General features: G+C 38.4%; 2 protein-coding genes across 5 annotated transcripts in view; both read left to right on the top strand.

The window, feature by feature from the left end:
• Positions 1–23098, top strand: part of LOC112057155 (uncharacterized) — a 228179-nt gene that overhangs the window by 61336 nt on the left and 143745 nt on the right. The window lies entirely within an intron of this gene.
• The window catches only part of LOC112055387 (alpha-(1,6)-fucosyltransferase), a 52155-nt gene that overhangs the window by 17256 nt on the left and 11801 nt on the right, over positions 1–23098 (top strand). For all 4 annotated transcript variants that reach the window (XR_008251565.1, XR_008251564.1, XR_008251566.1 and 1 more), the window contains exons 3-9: positions 4880–5002; positions 6317–6529; positions 11239–11404; positions 18389–18575; positions 19556–19655; positions 20306–20443; positions 21723–21876. Coding sequence is in view for 1 of the 4 variants with exons in the window: in XM_052886181.1 (XP_052742141.1) it covers positions 4880–5002; positions 6317–6529; positions 11239–11404; positions 18389–18575; positions 19556–19655; positions 20306–20443; positions 21723–21876 (1081 nt within the window). In the remaining 3 variants the exon portion in view is untranslated. The remainder of the gene's footprint in view (positions 1–4879; positions 5003–6316; positions 6530–11238; positions 11405–18388; positions 18576–19555; positions 19656–20305; positions 20444–21722; positions 21877–23098) is intronic.

Below are 23098 nucleotides of genomic sequence, written 5' to 3' on the forward strand. Positions count from 1 at the left end.
CTACTTATATAGTAAATAGTATGCTTGGGATTTCTCTGCGTGATCGAATCACAAATGAGGAAATCCGCAGACAAACCAAAGTCACTGACATAGGTAGCACAGCGAGTCGTGAAGCTGAAGTGACAATTGGCAGGCCACATAGTTCGAAGAGCCGATGAAATCGCAGTGTTGGTCGAACCCCCACTAGGTGGACCGAGGGCATCAAGCGGGTTGCAGGGAGCCGCTGGACGCTGGCGGCTCGAGACCGTTGTGTTTGAAAGTCCATGCAAGACGGCTATGTCCAGCAGTGGACGTCCATCGGCTGATAATTTTGTATATGATCATGTTCGTCCACATAACTTCAATATTTTTCTAACAACTCCTTCTTGTGAGAAAGAAACTTTTTGATAAAACTGATCTATTGTACACTTGAACGAATTAAATTTTACTACGATAAACAAAAAGTAAATGAAAATATTAGAAACTCAATTATTTTGTAAAATGTCAAAGAATTAACAAAATACGTCTCTCTGTGGTTGTGTCACAGAATTTTCAAAGATCTAATGCAAAATCATAGACAACATTTGCTTGAAACTCCAGTCACCTAGGGGCTCTCCAGTAGTTTGTTTATGAAATGCAATGAAGGATGATTCAATAGTCAGCCCCTGGGTGAATACTGAATATTGGTTTGTGGGGGATTGTTCACTTCACGACTATGAATTCCAGGGTAAGTTTTACCTAATTTTATGTAATAGGTATAAAACTCGAAAGAGATTAAATAAACATTGAAAAGTACTGAAAAATATGAAATGCAGCCAATAACATTATTAGACCCTAGATTTCTTTATATGTATAATATTTTAAATTGAATTGAACCGCTTCGATTGCCTTGCAAATTGCGAAACTGTGGACGATCTGAACAACAGGTTCGTGGAAACTGTCCATTCCGTTGGGTCTAAGTTCTATAAGACCCACCGTACGAAAAGAACCAAAAAATTCTCAGACCATACACTTAAACTCATGGAAGAGAGGCAAGAAATGAGATTACAGTCTTCAGCAGATGCGTCAAATTACCGACTGATCAGTAGACAGATCTCTAAGTCGCAAACCAGCGACTTGCGAAACTTCAATACCGAGCGTATCAAAAATGCGATTGAAAACAATCGAGGCTCAAAAGTTTTCGCCAGAGATCTGTCTATTGGACAGACGCAGCTGACGCGTTTGAAGACTGAGCACGGTAATCTGATTTCTTCCAAGCCCGAGTTATTAAGTGAGGTCGAGAAGTTCTATGGACAGCTATACACGACTACTCAGCAGCCTGTTGACAACTTGGCTAAAGACCCCAGAGCCAAGTTGACCCGACACTATACCGAAGATATCCCGGACGTCAGCCTATACGAGATTAGTGTGGCTCTCAAACAACTGAAGAACAATAAGGCGCCAGGTGAGGACGGAATCACAGCAGAACTCCTGAAAGCGGGTGGAAAACCGATACTTAAAGTCCTTCAGCGATTGTTCAATTCCGTCATTCACGAGGGCACGACGCCTGAGGCGTGGCATAGGAGCGTCGTGGTTCTGTTCTTCAAAAAAGGTGACAACACCTTGCTGAAGAATTACAGACCCATCTCGCTGTTAAGCCACGTTTACAAATTGTTCTCGAGAGTCATTACGAATCGTCTCGCTAATAGGTTCGACGACTTCCAGCCTCCCGAACAAGCCGGTTTCCGAAAAGGCTTTAGTACCATAGACCACATCCATACGCTGCGGCAGGTTATACAGAAGACTCACGAGTATAACCAGCCACTATGCTTAGCGTTTGTGGACTATGAGAAAGCCTTTGATTCGGTGGAAACCTGGGCTGTGCTAAGGTCATTGCAGAGATGCCGAATTGATTACAGGTATATCCAAGCGTTGAAGTGCTTGTACGAAAACGCCACTATGTCAGTCCGTATTCAGGATCAGACTACGAGGCCAATCCAGTTGCAGCGAGGAGTGCGTCAGGGAGATGTGATCTCTCCGAAGCTATTTACCGCCGCACTGGAAGACGTCTTTAAGCTTCTGGACTGGGGCGGACTTGGCATTAACATCAATGGCGAGTACATCACTCAACTGCGGTTCGCGGATGATGTAGTCATCATGGCACAGACTCTGGATGACCTTAGTACCATGCTCAATGACCTCAGCAGCGTTTCTCAACAAGTGGGCCTGAAAATGAACATGGGCAAAACAAAAATAATGTGTAATGCTCATGTATCGCTCCACCCAGTTATAGTTGAGAACGCTGCACTCGAAATTGTAGACGAATACATATACCTAGGACATATGATCCAGTTAGGTAGGTCCAATTTCGAGAAAGAGGTGAACCGTCGAATCCAACTCGGCTGGGCTGCATTCGGGAAACTTCGCGACATTTTTTTGTCCAAAATTCCTCAGTGCCTGAAGACAAAAGTCTTCGAACAGTGCGTGTTGCCAGTGATGACCTATGGTTCCGAGACTTGGTCGCTAACTATGGGCCTGATAAGAAGGCTCAGAGTCACACAGCGGGCGATGGAACGAGCTATGTTAGGAGTATCTCTGCGTGATCGAATCAGAAATGAGGAGATCCGCAGAAGAACCAAAGTCACAGACATGGCTCAGCGAGTTGCGAAGCTGAAGTGGCAATGGGCGGGGCACATAGTTCGAAGAGCCGATGGACGTTGGGGTCCCAAAGTGCTGGAATGGCGACCCCGCACTAGTAAGCGCAGTGTTGGCCGACCCCCCACCAGGTGGACTGACGACATCAAGCGAGTCGCAGGGATTCGCTGGATGCAGATGGCTCAGTATCGTGATGTTTGGAAGTCCCTACAAAAGGCCTATGTCCTGCAGTGGACGTCCATCGGCTGATATGATGATGATGATGATGATGAATTGTATACTACATACTACCATATACTGCATACCATGTTTGTTTTTGCCAGATTACTAAAAGATTAACTACTTGAAGGTCGCGTGGCGCAGTGGGTAGTGACCCTGCTTTCTGCATCCACGGCCGTGGGTTCGATTCCCACAACTGGAAAATATTTGTGTGATGAGCATGGGTGTTTTCCAGTGTGTGTGTGTGTATTTATACATTATATAAGTATTTATATGTAGTATATAATTGTATATTAATATTATAATATCAACTATCTTAGCACCCATAACACAAGCTACTCTGTATGCTTACTTTGGGGCTAGATAGTGATGTGTATTGTTTAAGTATATTTATTTATTTATTTATTTACTGTTACGAATTTGACGACTTTTGGGGCAGTGATAAATTACACCTTACATTTTGTGTACTATATATAACATTATTTATTTATTTTGACTAAAATGAGGCTTTATGGAAAGATGAGGTCTTTTAGATCTCCAAAAATGATAAGAAAATGGTGACGTCTAATATTTAGGCTTATGCATCAAATTCTATACTTTGTGCTCATACTATCTTCTATACTATATTCTATATTAATATCATAGAGGTACGATTTTGATAACCCATTTAGGTAGGTACCAATAGATAGCTATTTCTGAGTGCTTTTTCATCACGAAATCCGCTTGATGTAAGAAAGATGTTATGTAGCAGAGAGGGAGTTTATACTTAGTAGACTTCGAAACCGCGGGTCATCTGCTAGTGAAAATATACAAGAGGCATTAGATTTTGAAGTTTCGATCTGTCGGCTAAAGGCAAGCGTCCACTGATCTGCATCGAATGGATTTTATCTGCCGTAAAATAAAAAATCCGTTTGTTGTGATGCGATATTTAAGATGCGAATATGTGGACGCTTACCATAAATCAAATGCTTCGCTATGAATCATACAACAGTTATTTGGATTGATTACCAGAATTCCACGCCGACATCTGACGTGCATCCGTTAGTAGAAAATAAACACTTCTGTTTCTTCTTATTCTTACCATGTCACTAGTCTGAGAGACTGCAATAACCAGAACGTTGTCATGTTGTTTTAAAGAAAATGATTTTTCAATATCTATTAATTATTTGCTAAAAATATAAACAATAAATTTATAATAATGAATATACAACGATTACGTGTTTTCTGACTGTTCATGTTCCTACCGTTAAGGCGGATTTATATTTGTCTGACGACGTATATCTGTCTTAAACTTTACACATATACGAATTCGTGTGATTGTGTGGAGAGTAATTTATTTTAAAAATTCTTTGGAATAATATAGGAAACTTGAAGATGCTCCGCGGTTTCATTATCATAGTTCCCATTCCCGTGAGAATACGAGAATAATATATAGCCTATTACACTCACAAGTAACGTGGCTTCCTAGTGATAATTTTTTTTAAATATCGGTATATGAGATCTGGGATGCGATTCCGCTATTTTACACTCGTCGACGAACTATATGTTTATAGGATGCCAAAATTAAAAAGTCACTAATAACGTTGCCTTTGAAACGAACGATGTCACAGCGCAAGTGCAAATTTTAAAATTAGTTTTTAAAATAATTAATACCTTCCCCAAAACGCATATATTTTTACTTGTACGTTTGAGACCCTAATCGACCTCAAATATTTTACATTTTACACTTAAGACATTGACACATTTAAGCGGAAAGCAAATATATTTGTCTTAATCATACACTAAGTACTTTACGCATTGTGGTACCTATGCGCAAATCGAAAACCTGCAAGAGGTTTTTTACATCTCCTAACGCGTCAAAACACTAAGCGGGAAGCAAATATATATGTCTTAAACTCTTAATTATACATAAAGTGCTTTACGTATTGTGGCATCCCACACAAAACGGAAGTCCTGCAAGAGGTCTTTTAGATCTCCCTACGCAGGGAACGTGTTGAACACTTATTCCATCATTGCGCGTCACAGTTTCATAAAGCACCCTTTTCAGATGCGACAGTGGCACGGAGGAGTCGGCCGACTTTCAGAACAGACTGAAATCCGTCTCGCAGCAACTCGAGTCGCTGAAACAACAACACAGCAGCCTCATCTCGCAGATAAAAAAGTCCACGGGGTATGTATGTTTAACGACTGCGCCTTTGATATTTTCGGCTGGCCCACATACGGGAATATGCGTGAAATGTTTTTTTTTTTCGCTTTGTTGTAGTGTGAATTCGAAATGTCAGGCTCCATTGAGATAGTTTTTATTTTAGTGACTTATACATACTATAATTTATGTAGTATTTATGTATAAATTTATTTGGTATAATCAGCTATCTTAGGTACCCATAACACTGGCTAAGCTGTACGCTCACTTTAGGGCTAGAATCTGATTTTTTTCCATTTATTACCAGGTCCTTATATTTATTTATTTATTACCAAGAACTTAATGTCCATACGCTTTTACGGTCATATTTATTATTAACATGGATTAAGATTTAAATCAGAGTTCCCCAAACTTTTTTGGGTCGTAGACCCCTTGTCATGTTTTACCGTGTTGGGTAGACCCCCTACTTACCTGATATTGATTTTCTGTATCTTACAACTTACACAATTTTATAAACATATTATTATATAATAATTTTTTGTCTTCATTGGTGCTTTTAAAGTAATGTGCATGTTTTGATATTATAAGATAGTGTTATTAGTAGTTGAAATAGTTGAAATAATGATGTGCGAAAATAGGTACTATCAGTGTATGTGTTGAGATCCACTATCGTGGACATTACTTTTATAGGCCCCCAATTTTTTTTTCGCTGACATAAAACTCCTTGCATTTTGTCATAGACTCCTAGGGGTCGATATAGACCACTTTGGGAATCACTGATTTAAATTAAGGTATCAATAAACCTCTTCAAAGCAATGTAAACTTTCTGTAGTACTGATTACGTCCATTTTACTTTAAAGAAAATTGAGGTTTGAATATTAATCCATTTTAATAAATATGGCCGCAAAAGTGTATGGACGTTAAGCTTCTGGACATTATCTGATAGTGATCGTTATTGAGACATCATCATCCTAAGCGCAACAACCAGCATTAGAGCAGCTTAGTGGGTCTGAGGTCTAAATTCCCTCTTTACAGGACAGGCCCAGGTGTCCCTCTTTATAGAAGTATAAAGAGGGACGTCTGAGCCTGTAGTTAACCGTGTAGGCTTATAATGGTAGGCGTCCACATATCCACATCATACGTACCTATCGTACGCATCGCATCAAACGGATCGTAGTATTCTTTGTATAGAAAGTCATACAAGTGCGACCATTGATCCGCGTCGTACCTACGGATCGCATGAACCTACAGTAAAATTAAAATCCGTTTAATGTGATACTACGTGGATTTGTGGACACCTGCCTTTATGATGAAGATACTATTTCCAATTATTTTTAACAGATTTAAAGTAAACCTCAACGACTTAGAAACGTCCGCTCTGCTTCACAATGGCGGCGGTGCTTCGGAAGAGTATGAGAATCTCAGACGGAGAGTATTCTCCAATAGCAAAGAGTTATGGTACTTTATCAACCATGAGCTGACAAAGCTCAAGGGTGAAGATGGGCAGAGTGAGAAGATACAGGCTATATTGGACCAAGTTGCTGACAGAAAGAGGTATGTGCTTTAGACTTTTTGGTTTTGGGTTCGAGTTCTGGGTCGGGATTGTAAAATATTTTTTTGAAAAAACCAGAAGGTCATGAAATTATTAATTACACTTTCGATCAAGTCATCAATATACGCTTTCAGTGTGCCTTCATTTGAGATCCCACTCGAGTATATTTGCAGACAATAGTTTGAAGGCCTCCGTGGCGCAGTGGTATGCGCGGTGGATTTACAAAACGGAGGTCCTGGGTTCGATCCCCGGCTGGGTCGATTGAGATTTTCTTAATTGGTCCAGGTCTGGCTGGTGGGAGGCTTCGGCCGTGGTTAGTTACCACCCTACCGACAAAGACGTACCGCCAAGCGATTTAGCGTTCCGGTACGATATCATGTAGAAACCGAAAAGGAGTATGGATTTTCATCCTCCTCCTAACAAGTTAGCCCGCTACCATATTAGATTGCAACATTATTTACCATCAGATGAGATTGTAGTCAAGGGCTAACTTGTAAAGAATAAAAATAAAAAAAAAATAACATTCGGTTATTCTTCCCCACTTTCAGCACCCCCAATTTTTTACAGCTCAACCGATTTTCATCCAACATATCTAAAAAATACATAAATAAATCATCTTTACTACAAAAACAACTAAATTGAAATCACTTCATCGGATCAAGAGCTATGGCACGTCAAACTTACGAATATAACACCCCTCTTTTGCGTCGGGGGTTAAAAAGAATATTTGCCACATCTTTGTTTTTAAATATGACTAATATTCCCATTTCCTCTCCAACTAGACTGTATTAGGAGTGGGTACGGCAATTAGTCCAGGGGGGGCTCAATACCTACCTCAATATTGGATATTTCGTTTTACCAATGAATTGTCATTAGCAGCCCAGAATTCGAAAGTTAGTTATAAAGTTAGAATGTGTCTCGGAAAGGATCTTTAACATCCTCAGACTAAATACAGAAGGACTAGTATCGCACCCAAATTCACGAACAAAATTTTCTGCCATTTTCTAAGGAAAACTAGCGTAGATTTCATACATATTTTATACTAAACTAGCAGTTTTTGTTCATTTTTTACACCATATAACTACACAAAAAGGTATTTTTACGGAGGTTTTTAACCGACGGACACGATTGTAAACTATGAAACATCGATTCTTTAGAGACAGTGTTTATAATCGCATAAGATCGTTGAACATATACGTTGACAGAAAAATAATGTCTTGCAAGGCAGGTCTTTATCTAATTAGTCTGAGTTAACATCTGATTGTGATCGTTAGAGTCAAACAGCATCATTATCATCATTAATAGCCGATGGACGTCCACTGTTGGACATAGGCCTCTTGCATGGACTTCCAAACAAAACTGTCTCCAGCCGCCAGCATCCAGCGGCTCCCTACAACCAGCTTGATGTCGTAGGTTCACCTAGGTCGACCATACCTCGCTTTCCGGACCAGAATCAAACATTTAGTTATGATGTGCCGTCCGCCAATCCGCATTTAAGCAAGGTGGTGAGTCTAAACTGTTTTAAGGAAGTAGGTCTGTCCCTGCATTGCAATACAGAATGTCAGAAAAAGTTTTCTCAAATATGGTATTCGGTATATATATTTACAAGAGAAATGGAACAAGTTTCTGATAAAAAATAATTTGTTTGATTGTTACCGTAGCGTGTGGAATTGTAGGTCAATAATAATTCAATTTTCTTTCATTTAATTCAATCATAAATAAGATTATTGAGTAAAGCCTATAATTAGCTTAACGTAAACGGAATAGAATTCAAAGAGTTGCGACTATGAGAGCATTGGAATAATTATAATTGCTTTAAACAGTTGATGAAGGGGATTGTTAAACTGAATCGCGACAATTCTTTAAACTGCAATAATTTAATATTGTGGAAAAAATTAAAAATAAATCTCCTAAACTAAGCAAAATTGTAGAACATTCATGGGGGTGATTCGGATACTCCTCGTTACAAGGCATCCAAATTTTAGCTTTGAACGTCACCCTGTATAAGTGTATACATAATAAGTAGAAGCTTCAGTTTGTTATGATCAAAGTTACATTTGACGATCTGTAAATTCAACTAAAAATTGACGTTTGTATCTTGATTTGAAAATTTTCTTCAAAATGACGCATCCACACTACAAGGTACACAGACCTAAGCCACTAGAAAATATAAAATCCTAAATTCACCAATTTCTCTTTGTTGTAATACGAGACATTACGGCAGAAGGGCAAAATTTTTTATTGTTTTCATAAAAAATAATCACGGTTATGGTGTTATCGGAAATAGAGCGCGATTCATATCATAGTTGACACGCTATGGCATTTAGTGATGTGAACATGATAGGAAAGAAGCGTTATTAACACGCCTATATCTAAAAAAGTATCAGACCATTGGGCCCATGCAAATCTTAATAACAAGGTAATGTTAGTAATATGTTCCACTCATAACTATACAGGCGGCGGATAGATAGTTACGAGTGTGCGGTGCAGTGTCTTCGTACTCGGCACTTTAGATTTTAGAGCGCTAGACATTTTTCCGATTGTGTAAGTGTATCGCCATGGAGGTTTATAGTTTGGTATAATATTATAAGGCGATGTTGTATATTGATTTATTATTTCACTGATTTATAAATAGTAAAATAATATAAAATAAAAGGACTATCAAATAGATGATGCGAAGTGGAATGGTGAACTAACTATCGTGTAATGAAAGGGCAAAACAATTTATCTACGCATGCGCGTTTTACAGCATTCTAAATATGAAATGGAAAATGTAAATTGCCAGACCTATAAGTGGGCGAACTAAGGAGTTCGCCACAAGTGCCCTGGGCTCCTTAATGGGACCTCAGCGGCGGGCTCAGGCGAGCGCAGAAGCATCGCCTGATTAGGTCCGAAGGCATAATCAATATAGATTGGGCGGGACGACTCTCTAAGGGCGTCGCCGTCTGAGACTGACCTCAGGAGGTTCTGGAAGCGTGTTTTGGCCTGAGTTAGTCCGGGCGCCCAAAAACAAACGTGACGGGTCACGTCAGATATCGGGGACCTCGTCTTACGCCGGCGAAGACGCTATTTAGGTAGGTTAGATATATTTATAGATAGATAGGTCTTCTGAACAGTGTGAGATTTCTTTATAACAAACAAAAGAGCAATAAGTAATTATTCGTAGTATATTATTCTCATAACACGGAAAAGAAAAAACAAGTTATGTGGACAAATAATTCCCCTCCCTAGTACGGCAACGGGTCTCGAAGTTGAAGTGGCAATGGGAGGGGCGATGTAGGTAAAGGAAGCCGATGGTCGTTGTATGTCGTTGTCGGTGCTAGATGGCAACCCCATACCGGGAAGTGCATTGCTGGTTGAACCCCCACTAGGTGAGCGGACTATGTTAAACGTGTCGCAGGGAGTCACAGGTGAACCATAACCGTTGTGTCTCTAGACTAGAACTACTACTAGAACAGTCTCTAGACTCATGTCCAGTAATGGACGTCCATCGTTTGATGATTGCATAGCATATTAAAAAAAACATTAAAGTATATAAGTTTTATCAAGCTGTTTTATGCGCTGTTTTATTGTTCGTGATTTTACTATAATTGCTATTGCAAACGTTTTTTTATGTTACGTGTGCTGTTAGAAAATTAATCAATTGCTTTTCTTTTAAACGGAATAATATTTCATGAACGAACCTCAATCTAGAAAAAAGGTCTATGGTTAAGGGTCAGAATTCAAATCGAAGTTCGATATTTGCTTCTATAGTGTGGCAGTTTAGAGGATGAATTCTAATCTGAGAGGATTCTGGTTCGATCTCTGCTACCTCTTCTAGCAAACGTTTGTCTCTTCTTTGGAGGAGAACGAGGAATATTAAACAAGTTTAAAAATTATATGATAATAACTATTTTTATGTCATTCAGTCGTCGTTTTTAAGATAAAAACAACAATGTTTAACAAAATTATAATTCAAAAATCTATGATCTCAATTTATTAAAAAAATCAATTTAAAGAAACCAAAATTGAACAAAAAACTATAAACTAATTACTAAATATATTTATGAACATCGAATTTACAACAAACTAGCACTTGTTTACATTACGAGAGACAGAAAAATAATGTCCAGCTCCTACTGAGTGCCATGGAGTGCCATATTATATAGACGGACGCATTTTCTCCGACTACCTTCTCCTAACACTATCATATAATTGTAACATAGACGATGATTGTCTACGGCAATAGGCTACTCGCCTGCTGTACAAAACTAAGAAGATATTTTGCATAGAGGCAGTTTAGATGCCTAGAAACTCTTAATCACATTTTTATTTGTGAAAATAATCTCGTAATTGTAATATTTTTATAAAACAAAATTGTATTTTATCACGTCACCGCAAACGCCAATCATAAACTGTAACGTCATTCGCTACAAGACGTTGGTTTGTGATTGGAGCTTGCGCTGACGTTATATAATCACATCACTGCAAACTCCAATCACGCTGTTATCTCTATGAATGACATCACTTGCTAATGTGTTGTTTGGCGGCAAAAAATTTACGTAGATATTTTTTCATTTATATAAATGTTTTTACTGGTTATTATTGACGGGACTAAATAAAATATAGCTTATAATACTTCCATAATTCAGTTTAAACACTGTTTACAAAAGAGGCAAGTAGCCTATTATTAGTTGTTATCAAGAAATATTAAAATTAAAAACATTTTCAGATCACTATTGTCGGACCAACAGAAGCTAACAGAGATCGACGGCTACCACGAGTGGCGCAAGACTGAAGCCTCCAACCTCAGCGACCTGACGCAGCGTCGGCTGAGGGCGCTGCAGAACCCGCCCGACTGCAGGGACGCCAGGAAGGTCATCTGCAACCTGAACAAGGTACCAGGAGCCTCTCCATCATCATCACTAACAGAGCACGAGTGGCGCAAGACTGAAGCCTCCAACCTCAGCGACCTGACGCAGCGGCGGCTGAGGGCGCTGCAGAACCCGCCCGACTGCAGGGACGCCAGGAAGGTCATCTGCAACCTGAACAAGGTACCAGGAGCCTCTCCATCATCATCACTAACAGAGCACGAGTGGCGCAAGACTGAAGCCTCCAACCTCAGCGACCTGACGCAGCGGCGGCTGAGGGCGCTCCAGAAGCCGCCTAACTGCAGGACCGCCAGGAATCTCTCATCAGTCATCTGCAACCTGAACAAGGTACCAGGAGCCTCTCCATCATCATCACTAACAGAGCACGAGTGGCGCAATACTGAAGCCTCCAACCTCAGCGACCTGACGCAGCGGCGGCTGAGGGCGCTCCAGAAGCCGCCTAACTGCAGGACCGCCAGGAATCTCTCATCAGTCATGTGCAACCTGAACAAGGTACCAGGAGCCTCTTCATCATCATCATTACTTTAAGAATTTAAAAGAGATTTACGGCTACCACTATAAAGTTTGAACCTTGGTGTCTTTGGGTGGTAGCATTATCAAATAACTAACCTTACGAATATTATCTCGGTGTACGGTTAAAATCACGAGCTACTTCATCGTCTAAACCAGAGTTTCCCAAACTTTTTTGTCTCATAGACCCCTTGCCATGTTTTTCCGTGTTGGGTAGACCTGACTACTTATTTGATATTGACTTTATGTATCCAACTTACACAATTTTATAAATAATATTATTTTTACTTCATAGTTACTTTTAAAATAAAGCATATTGTTTGATATTATAAGATAATATGATGTAAAAAATAGGTACTATCAGTGTATGTGTGTAAAAATGAAATTATTTTTAATAAATTTTTGAAATTTTTTTTCATTTAATGGACCCCCAATTTTTTTTTCCCTGCAGTTTGTCATAGACCTCTATGGGTCGATATAGACCACTTTGGGAATCACTGGTTTAAACGATCATTTCGTCGTTCATATAAATATCCATGTTATATTTATATGAACGACGAAATGACCTTGACAACGTTTTACATTAGGTGCGAGTGATTTTTTGACAGTTTAACGATCATCGAAGATGATTATTTCAACGTTTTTTACGTTAATATTAGGTACGTTAATTAACGTTTATTCGTTAAAATAATGTTACTAATTGCTACTAACGCTATAATTATACTAGCTGACGCCGCGCGGTTTTACCCGCGCGGTTCCCGTTCCCGTAGGAATACGGGGATAATATATAGCCTATAGCCTTTCCCGATAAATGGGCTATCTAGCCCTGAAAGATTTTTTTTAAATCGGACAAGTAGTTCCCGTGGTTAGCGCGTTCAAGCAGACAAACAAACAAACTCTTCAGCTTTATAATATACTATGCACAAAAATTAAGGGAGCAGAAAAAAAATCCAAATTTTTGGGGGATTTTCAACAGGCTGTAACTTATACAAAAATGGTCGTACAGCAAAAAAATAAAAAGCAAATTGTAGCTCTAAGTGTTTAGTTTTTGGATCTGAGTTTGAAAATTTTTTTTTGAAAATATTTTTCGAGTAATCATAAGAAAACCACCGAAAAAAAAAATTTCGAAATTTTTTTGGTTTTTTTTTTAATCTACGGACGTGGAAACAATTTTTTCGACTCAACCTCCATATGGACCGGATAGCTTGTTTATTCAGATTTAATTTTGTTTTTTTTAAATCTCGATACGAGCATTTCTCGCTGAGATATCGATGTTTGAATGGAAAAAGATCATTTTGTCTTTGATTACCAATATCTCAGCAACCAATGATCGCACAGAAAATTTGAGGTTGGTTTCAAAAACTTGAATAAACTCTCTACAAGGATTGGCAATTGAATTTTGAAAAAAAATTTTTTTTCAATCATTACATGAATTTGGAAAAGCATCCAAAAAAGGGCTTTTTGTCGTTTTTTGGAAAATCAAGCGCCCAATCAAAAATATTGCGGAAACCACTGACGTTGAGTGTGCCTTTTACTGTTCAATATACCCACAAAAACCCTACAAAGTTTCAATTCAATCCAGCCAACCGTTTTTTTTTCCCACTTGATCGAATTTTTGAAAAAATTAAAGGAGCAAGAATTTCGTTCTGAAAATGTCATAATTTACGCTTTTGTGCTTGCGCACGTGTATGTGTGTGGTTTTATCAGAGATTGAGACCCTGTGGTTCGTCACTTCCACACACACACACACACACACACATACATCTTCGGAGAGTGAGTTTGGAGTCACAAAATACTGTGGAACACACACATACACGTGCGCAAGCACAAAAGCGTAAATTATGACATTTTCAGAGCGAAATTCTTGCTCCTTTATTTTTTTCAAAAATTTGATCAAGTGGGAAAAAAAAACGGTTGGCTGGATTGAATTGAAACTTTGTAGGGTTTTTGTGGGTATATTGAACAGTAAAAGGCACACTTAACGTCAGTGGTTTCCGCAATATTTTTGATTGGGCGCTTGATTTTCCAAAAAACGACAAAAAGCCCTTTTTTGGATGCTTTTTCAAATTCATGTAATGATTGAAAAAAAATTTTTTTTCAAAATTCAATTGCCAATCCTTGTAGAGAGTTTATTCAAGTTTTTGAAACCAACCTCAAATTTTCTGTACGATCATTGGTTGCTGAGATATTGGTAATCAAAGACAAAATGATCTTTTTCCATTCAAACATCGATATCTCAGCGAGAAATGCTCGTATCGAGATTTAAAAAAAACTAAATTAAATCTGAATAAACAAGCTATCCGGTCCATATGGAGGTTGAGTCGAAAAAATTTTTTCCACGTCCGTAGATTAAAAAAAAAAACCAAAAAAATTTCGAAAATTTTTTTTTCGGTGGTTTTCTTATGATTACTCGAAAAATATTTTCAAAAAAAAATTTTTAAACTCAGATCAAAAAACTAAACACTTACAGCTACAATTTGCTTTTTATTTTTTTGCTGTACGACCATTTTTGTATAAGTTACAGCCTGTTGAAAATCCCCCAAAAATTTGGATTTTTTTTCTGCTCCCTTAATTTTTGTGCATAGTATATTAGTATAGATACTGACTTTCAAACATGCATCGGTGTCAAGTATCTCTCAGAATAGATATGTCAGTAGCCTGTATGTATACAATGCACTGCCAATAGCATTCTTCCTGCAATCATCGAGTGCACTACGATTTAGACATGGTGGTTAAATTGTTATGAATCATTTCATTCCGGAGCGCTACAGTGATTTTTATCCAACTTCAAAAAAGAAAGTTCTGTATTTTATGTGTTTGTATGTAAGCTTAATTGATTTAAACTAATTTTTTTACTCAAGTTCTTATTGAGTTTAAACAAAATAATCTATACTCGATATCTATACTACTATACTAATATATAAAGCTGAAGAGTTTGTTTGTTTGATTGAACGCGCTAATCTCAGGAACTACTGGTCCAATTTGAAAAATTTTTCAGTGTTAGATAGCCCATTTATCGAGGAAGGCTATAGGCTATATATTATTCCCGTATTCCTACGGGAACGGGAATCACGCGAGTGAAACCGCGCGGCGTCAGCTAGTACCTGATACATTTGGCATAATACCTGATCCCATGGTGTTAGGGTTTTACTAGGGGTAGGGTAGAGGAAGTGTAGGGGTAGATTAGGGGTAGGGTAGAAGAAGCACAGGGGTTGGGTAGGGGTAGGGTAGAGGAAGGATAGGGGTATGGAAGACATATAAACCAAAGCGAAGCTTGACCGGGTGTTCTAGTTACTTATAAGTTTTTTTTTTTAATTCTTTGATAAAAGTTATATAATGATAAAAATTTACCATTACAATAATAGGGATGATGACAGTTTTTTAAATTGTATATAAATTAAGAGTATACTAATAGTAAAGCAATTTTGTAAAAGTAACAGGGTATGTGCGATCATTACTTTCGGAGTTACAGGGATTTAAAGAGTCAGATTTGCGGCGCTGCCGCGGATCCCTGAAAAACGCTCCATACAAAATGGCTCGAAAAAATGACGTCATAGGCAATGTAATGATCGTGATTTGTATGCGCGTTCAAACAAAATTACTAATATCTTTGTTATTTGTGCGTTTATCTTTATAGTTCATATATTAAAAAATGTCCCATTTAATATAAGGAAGCTAAAACTGTATAAATTTTTATCTAATTACGATAAAAAAAATTTAATAGTTTTTGAAATTTTATAATCTCATTTATTTTGCAAATATCCAGACAATCTTTGCTTTTTATTTATAAATTAGTTAACATTGACCCTATTTATCCAAATGTATCATAAAAATCAATATATTCCAACCTAGTCATCATCCCCATTGTGCCTGCAACCGACATTGTTACAAACAACTTAACCTGATAATACTACTCGACGATCATGTTATCAGCAATGCTTTGAGTAACAGAAGTACATTCTTCTATAGTAGGTACATGATAGTTTAGTAAATAAGAGTTATGATAAACATAATACAGACACTAAAACAGATGCTTTTTAACTGACTTCAAAAAAATTAGGAGATTATTTTTTTTATTTTATTTTTAAATGTTTTGTATTTATTTTATTTTTTAAACTTCGTCATTTACTAACCAATTTTGAAAATTCTTTTTTGTTTAAAGATACTTCCAGATTGGTCACATTTATATTTCATAAAAATCGCAATTAAAAAAATTGTAATTACCCCTTACAATCCCACAGACTCAAACTTTACCTCTATAATATTAGAATAAGTAGGGTCGTAGGTTCGAATCCGGTCCATGGCATGCATCTCCAACTTTTCAGCTATGTGCATTTATAACCCACTTCAAAAAAAAGGAGGAGTTTCTCCTCCAAGAAAATATTTTTTTTGTTTGAAAGAGTATACTTCCAGATTGGTCTCATTTTATTTTAATGAAAATCAGTTCAGTAATTTTGTGTTGAAATGAAAATAATTGGCCAGCGTGGTGGACTCTTAGCCTAAACAATCTAATTCTGAGAGGAGACTCATGCTCAGCAGTGAGTCAACTATGGGCTGATGATGATGAGGTTAGCATCGAAAGCACATGTTTCATATCTTTCATGTTTATAATAATAACGGTGCAGTGTTTGTTTGTCGGCATGTCATCCGAGATATAATTAGTTGAGCAAACAAATTCACCGTTTAGTGTACTATACATAGAAGAGTGTCGGGTCGACGACACATTTCGTCATACGTGGCACATGTTTTGAGGAAATATGAGAATTTTTGTGATTGTATATATATAGGTACTAACTAGCGGACGCCTGCGACTTCGTCCGCGTGTAAATCGATGTAAACTTTCAAACCCTATTTGACCCCCTTCTATTTATAGTTTCACATGTTTTATATAATAAAAATAGCCCATTAATCACTATAAAAAAGAAAGTAGAAAAATCTTGAATTACATTATTTTTAGTATTTTTCTGATAGTACACACCAGTTACAAATGCCCCTATTGCTATTTCACCCCCTTCTGTTTTATTTTCGCGACTAAAAGTATCCCATAACCCCCCTCTCTGTATTATGTTCCCAAATCGGGCCTATATCGGGAATTTCATTTGAATTCATTCAGTAGTTTCAGCGTGATACCAGGTCAACAAAAAGACGGACAGATAGACAAAAAATAAAATAAATATATTTTTGGCTTCAGTATCGACTACATGTTAGCCAACTTTAATTTTACTTATTTTTAATTTATTCTTCAATGCACAGAATTAAATCTGATATCTGTTGAATTTTTTCAAGTAATTTATAAGCTCAAACTATTGGACCGATTTTAAAAACTCTTTCACCAATAGAAAGCTACATAATCAGGGAATAATATAGGCTGTATTTTATCCCTGTGTTTCCAAAATAATTCAAAATAATCCGGAGCTACGTGGATGAAACCGCGAGACTCTGCTAGTTGATATGCGAAATACCTAAATTTGTTTTGATATAATATAGAATAAATATTATGAATTTAATATGATGACATATATATCTTCTCCATGCTTAACAGAGCACGCTTCCGGCATTCAGACGTGTGATTGTGACCCTCTTTTATGATTGTTTCTATGAAAGGTCACTAGACCGATTAATTACTTCGATTCAACCTTTCGTGAGAAATAGAAGGTTTTTTTTGCAATTTTTATACTACCAACCTAGTTATCGTAATTTTAATTGTTATCTGGTCTTATCTTCCTTATGATGGACGATGTTTTAAATAGCGACGGTGCTCAAATATATTAAAAATAAAGTATTTTTTATTTGTTACAACAACAAGTTAGCCCTTGACTGTTTTGATTAAAATAAACTGAGTTAGTTTGGTAAAATAAGCAACGTACAACTTCAGTTTCTAAAGTATTTTTTTACTATTTTTTTGTTACAATGGGTATATTTCGGACCCTTGTTTAAAGGAATATTATACTATACGAAAATAATGTTGTTTAAATAAAGGAGGTCGGTCAAATATGACTTGAAAGTGAAATGAAACTAAAAAAATAATGCGAACTTTTTGATTGTCTAACGTGAATCCAATATGGCGGACTTCATATACATGGCGGACTAAGTTTTCTATGCACCCTTGCAAAATGGGTATTTAATAAAAAGGCTTTCTGAGAGTAACTCGAAAAATAAAGTGACGTCACTCTCCAATATGGCGGACTTCATATACATGGCGGACTAAGTTTTCTATGCACCCCTACAATATGCGTATTGATTGAAAGGGCTTGCTGAGAGTAACTCGAAAAGTAATGTGCCGTCACTTTACTGGCTTTAAAAAGAAGAAAAGTTTGATTAGATATGATTTACAGCTATGAAAGCTATTGATAAAACCATGGATCATTTCTGAACTCGGCACATTAATGTCACGTCATAGCTTTTTTTGGCTTTTATTGTACCTTTGATATGAGTCAACTACCCTGTTTGACTATAATTTTCTACGTTTCTCCATACCAGGGCTGCGGTTTCGGCTGTCAACTCCACCACATCGTGTACTGCCTCATATTTGCGTACGCGACGGAGCGCACCCTCATCCTCAACTCGAAGGGCTGGAGATACAACAACAAGGGGTGGGAGTACGTCTTCCACCCCATCTCTGACAGCTGCACCACGGCGTATGACGATAAAGTGGTCCAGTGGCCTGGTGAGTTCATATTTAACTAAAACACGATATAAATCTCAGTATGCCAGGAATATCGCTCTCTCTCTTTCGCCCTAATGCAACAAAAGGGACAGCGATATTTTCGGTTTAGCGCAATTGGACATTTTGCCTTACCTTACCTACCTTATCAGCCGATAGACGTCCACTGCTGGACTATGGACCATAGGCTTTTTGAATGGACCTCCAGGCACAACGGTCTCGAGGCGCCAGCATCCAGCGGCTCCCTGCAACCCGCTTGATATCCTCGGTCCACCTAATGGGGGGTCAACCAACACTGCGTTTTCGAGTGCGGGGTCGCTACTATATTCCAGCTATACTATATTCGCTATTCCAGCAGACAAACTATTTGGCGTGCCCATTGCCACTTCAGCTTCGCGACTCGATGAGCTATATCAGTGAATTTGGTTAGTCTGCGGATCTCCTCATTCCTGATACGATCACGCTGAGAACCTCCAAGAATAGCTCGCTCCATCGCCCGCTAAGTGACTTTGAGCATTCTAATAAGGCCCATAGTCAGCGTCGTTGGGTAGTTACAATTAATTTTACCCTCAAAAACAAGTAAGGGATAGGGATACTATTTTTTCCGGGTTTCGCAGTCAACAAAAGACTCTTATAGTTTTGCCATGTCCGTCAGTCCGTTTTCGCTTCATAGCTCAGTCTGGAGGGCTAGTGGCCCACCACGCTGACCCAATGCGGATTGGCAAACTTCACACACGCAGAGAATTAAGAAATTTTTCTGGTAGTCAGGTTTCCTCACGATGTTTTCCTTCACCGTTTGAGACACGTGATATTTAAATTCTTAAAATGCACACTACTGAAAAGTTGGAGTTTCATGCCCCGGACCGGATTCGAACCCACAACCCCCGGAATCGGAAGCATAGGTCATATCCACTGGGCTATCACGGCTCTTCGTGGCGACATATATTAAGTATGCGTATTTACTCAAAATATCTTTCTTTCAGCCTCGTACGATGCGAAGGTGGTGTCACTGCCGTTCATAGATTCAATAACACAGAAGCCCAAGTTCCTGCCTCTAGCGGTACCTTCGGATTTGGCACACAGGTAACCTCCTACTCCCCACCTAAGGTGTGATAAACTTTATAAATGGTCTCAGTTGACAAAGAGCATACACTATCCAGACAGACCTATATACCTCATTCTATGTTGGAAACCCTTATAGGAAATATAAAAAAATCGTGTTTTATACTAATTGCCCGACTAAAGATCTGGACCCTTTAAAGTGGCTATCTTCCGAAGCCACCACGACCCAGACTCCATAATTGGCTACCATACTAACCTATTATAGAAGTATGGGCTTACAAACTTTCAGTCTTCGTAAATTAAGCTATCGTAGGCTCTTGTTCTATAGGTAGAAATGTAATTGATATAAACGATTAGCTCTGCGGTTATCATCATCTAATAAAGTCAAATATAGTTACAAATTTTTTTTGGAGTAATATTTACACTTTACACTTGACATTGACACCATAAGTAAGCAAATTGGTATCAAGGGTACTTAATAAAAATTTATTACATTTGGTGTATCCTATGTGATACGGTAGGTCTAAATGGGTTAACTGGAATTTGTCGTTTTGTCGTCGTAGAATAGTACCCGGGGGCAGTTATCTGTCAAATTGGGTGTGGTCGATATGCGCCATGCGGCGCTCAAGTGGAATATTAGAATAGATAAAAATTATAGTGGTATTGTGCAGGATAGTCCGGTTCAACGGCGACCCCTCGTCGTGGTGGGTGGGGCAGATGCTGAAGTACATCCTCAAGCCGCGCGCCGCCATGCAGAAAGCCATCAACGACACCATCGCCAAGATGAACTTTAAAACTCCGATAGTCGGGTGAGTTTCACTGTTTTTTTATTAGTATAGTCAATATACTCGTATTCCAGGAAGTCCATTTGGGTTTGAATGCTGTGGCAAGATGACAGACAGGCAGACCAAGTGTATGTATGAAAGAAGGTTGTTGTGGAGGTTCGTTGCGTTCAGAAGGAAAGGACGTCCTTTCAGGTTTTACGGGTGGTATTAAAATTCATTATTTATGTTGTTGTAGAGGGGAGGTCTTTGTACGAAGTTGTTGCAACAGTGATAGTATAAATAAAATGGTATTTGATTACTTGAGCACAGTTGTTTGTTAGGCAGCGTGAATACCGTCACGCTGCTAGTCGCGTTAGTGATTTTGTGCAATAATGTTTTGTTATAAATATTGATCATAAATTGTTTAGTTTGGGCATGGAGAACATGTCGGTCAGGGGAGGAGAGTGTTTATGTATTTTAGAGTGATCCTTAAACCTACACCCAAGGTCACAAGTCCTGGGACCTGATCGAGGTGTTTCCTCTACCACAAAATGATAGGACAATCACTATCGCTGCTACCCGTCACGTCATATGTTGTCGTTGACTGTAGGTATACAGTTGTGCCATTATGTGGGCCATCTTTCTGTTAAACACTACTATACAATAGGAGTCCTTATACGAATGAATGACCGCGACGAACGTCCGCGTTAACCGCGGATTTTTCGGTATCAAAAAGTAGCTTACGTGTTAAATTATAATTTATATTTCCATTTCAAATTTCAACCAAATCCAATCAGAAGTAATTCCATTTTGCGTGAAAGAGTATCAAACATTCAAAACTTTCCGCGTTTATAGTAAAAGGTAGAGTGAGAATTCGAATACGTACATAAAAGAAAATACTTGACAGAACTTCATTTACGTGTTATGAGACGAATATCTTTCAATTCATGAATTAACCGTCCGGGTGCCGGGTCCATCGCGTGGTAAAGAGAAAAACTCCGAGCAAAGTCCAGGACTTGTGATCTGGACGTAGGGTTAAGGAATTCCTTGACAATCGATCAACACTCCCCTCCTCCGCTCGTGTTCTCCCTGCCTAGCCAAATCTGGTAAGATCCTATTAGAGCAGCTTTTGATAGTTCTAATATTGAATGAGCTGCACTTCTAACTTTCTTCTTTAAGCAAGTTATAGAGAGATTTTGCTGGTAATCCTCTCGCATCTACTTCTACGGTGTATAGACTAACGACATAGCCATTTTTAGTTAGTTCATTTGTTAGGTCCTACTTATCGTGTTTCGTCGTATATCTAGTAGTTTTTGTATCTCAGGGTTCACATAAGGAGGACGGACAAGGTGGGCACGGAGGCGGCGTTCCACCACATAGACGAGTACATGCTGCACGTCAAGGACTACTACGCGACGCTCGAGCTCACGCACTACGTGGACAAGCGACGAGTGTACTTGGCCACGGACGACGCTAACGTAAGTTTCTTTTACTATTTACTAAGCTACATAATTATTATATTTATATTAAACAGCGGAAGATATCGTATCTAGGGCATATTTTGCGACACGAAAGATACCGTTTGCTTCAAACCATCATGATGGGCAAGATTGCAGGCAAAAGAGGTGTAGGAAGAAGAAAGAAGTCCTGGCTACGAAATATAAGGGAGTGGACTGGCATAAAGACCGTCGAAGAACTTTTCCGCGTAGCCATGGACAAGGAAAAGTTTAGAAAGCTGACCGCCGACCTTCAGTAATGGAGAGGCACTCTAAGAAGAAGAAGCTGCATAATACTACCCCTAATACACTACTCGCAGAGTTGATCAAAGTTATTTCTATATGTCGGCGCGAGTCAGTTATTCGATCGGTTGGCTCGTGGTCATGAGCTGAGATAGTATGAAAATACGTAGGGAGTAGAAAGAAAGATCTTTGTTTTCAAGTAATGCCACTTATCACATTCTTAAAGTCTAAATTATTCCATAAGTGGAGCAATGAAAGAAGAATGCCTTGCTATATGTGGCATAACCTAGAATAAGGCCTTAACTCAGCATTTTGCGACATACTTTCTACACAAAAAAGAAGTATGCAGCACTGATTTTCAGTTAGGACCCAGTTCAGGTGCCGCCACGTACACAGCTCAACATCCTATACACGGAAAAATTAAATTAACGATTAAAATAAAAAAAACACCTACAAGATACTCACGTAACTTTTGAGTAGTGAGAGACTGCTGTCGAGTGCTGGCGATGTCATTCTTGTTCTATCCGTCCACATCTTTAGTAAGATAATAATCCTTTATGGGTTGTTATGGGATATGCTTTATGGGTTGTTATGGGAGAGTGATTTGAGTGGTAAATTGTGTAAGCGATTAGTGAGGTTGTGCGAAGTGAACCTAGTGCAAACGGCAGTGCCGATGGCCAATGTCAGGTCAGTCAGCTGTTCTGTCCTGAATTATTTCAATGAGGATACGGCTTTTCCGTTATCAGAAGTGGAATTTAGTTATTCTCCGTTATATATAATAGTTTCGGCACAAACTTTGCTCCGCTTCGTGCAAACTCGCCTCGCAACCTTCGGTCGTTGTCAGTTTTTACTCGATTCAAAGGATTCGAAGCAATCCGATCTTCGACCATGAAACGCCTCACACTACTCTGCTTATTTCAGGACTTTGTAGAAACGTTAAAGCGAGTGGTAGTAATTTTGT

The sequence above is a fragment of the Bicyclus anynana genome, chromosome 16 (assembly GCF_947172395.1).
Source record: "Bicyclus anynana chromosome 16, ilBicAnyn1.1, whole genome shotgun sequence".
In the NCBI taxonomy this organism is placed as follows: domain Eukaryota; kingdom Metazoa; phylum Arthropoda; class Insecta; order Lepidoptera; family Nymphalidae; genus Bicyclus; species Bicyclus anynana.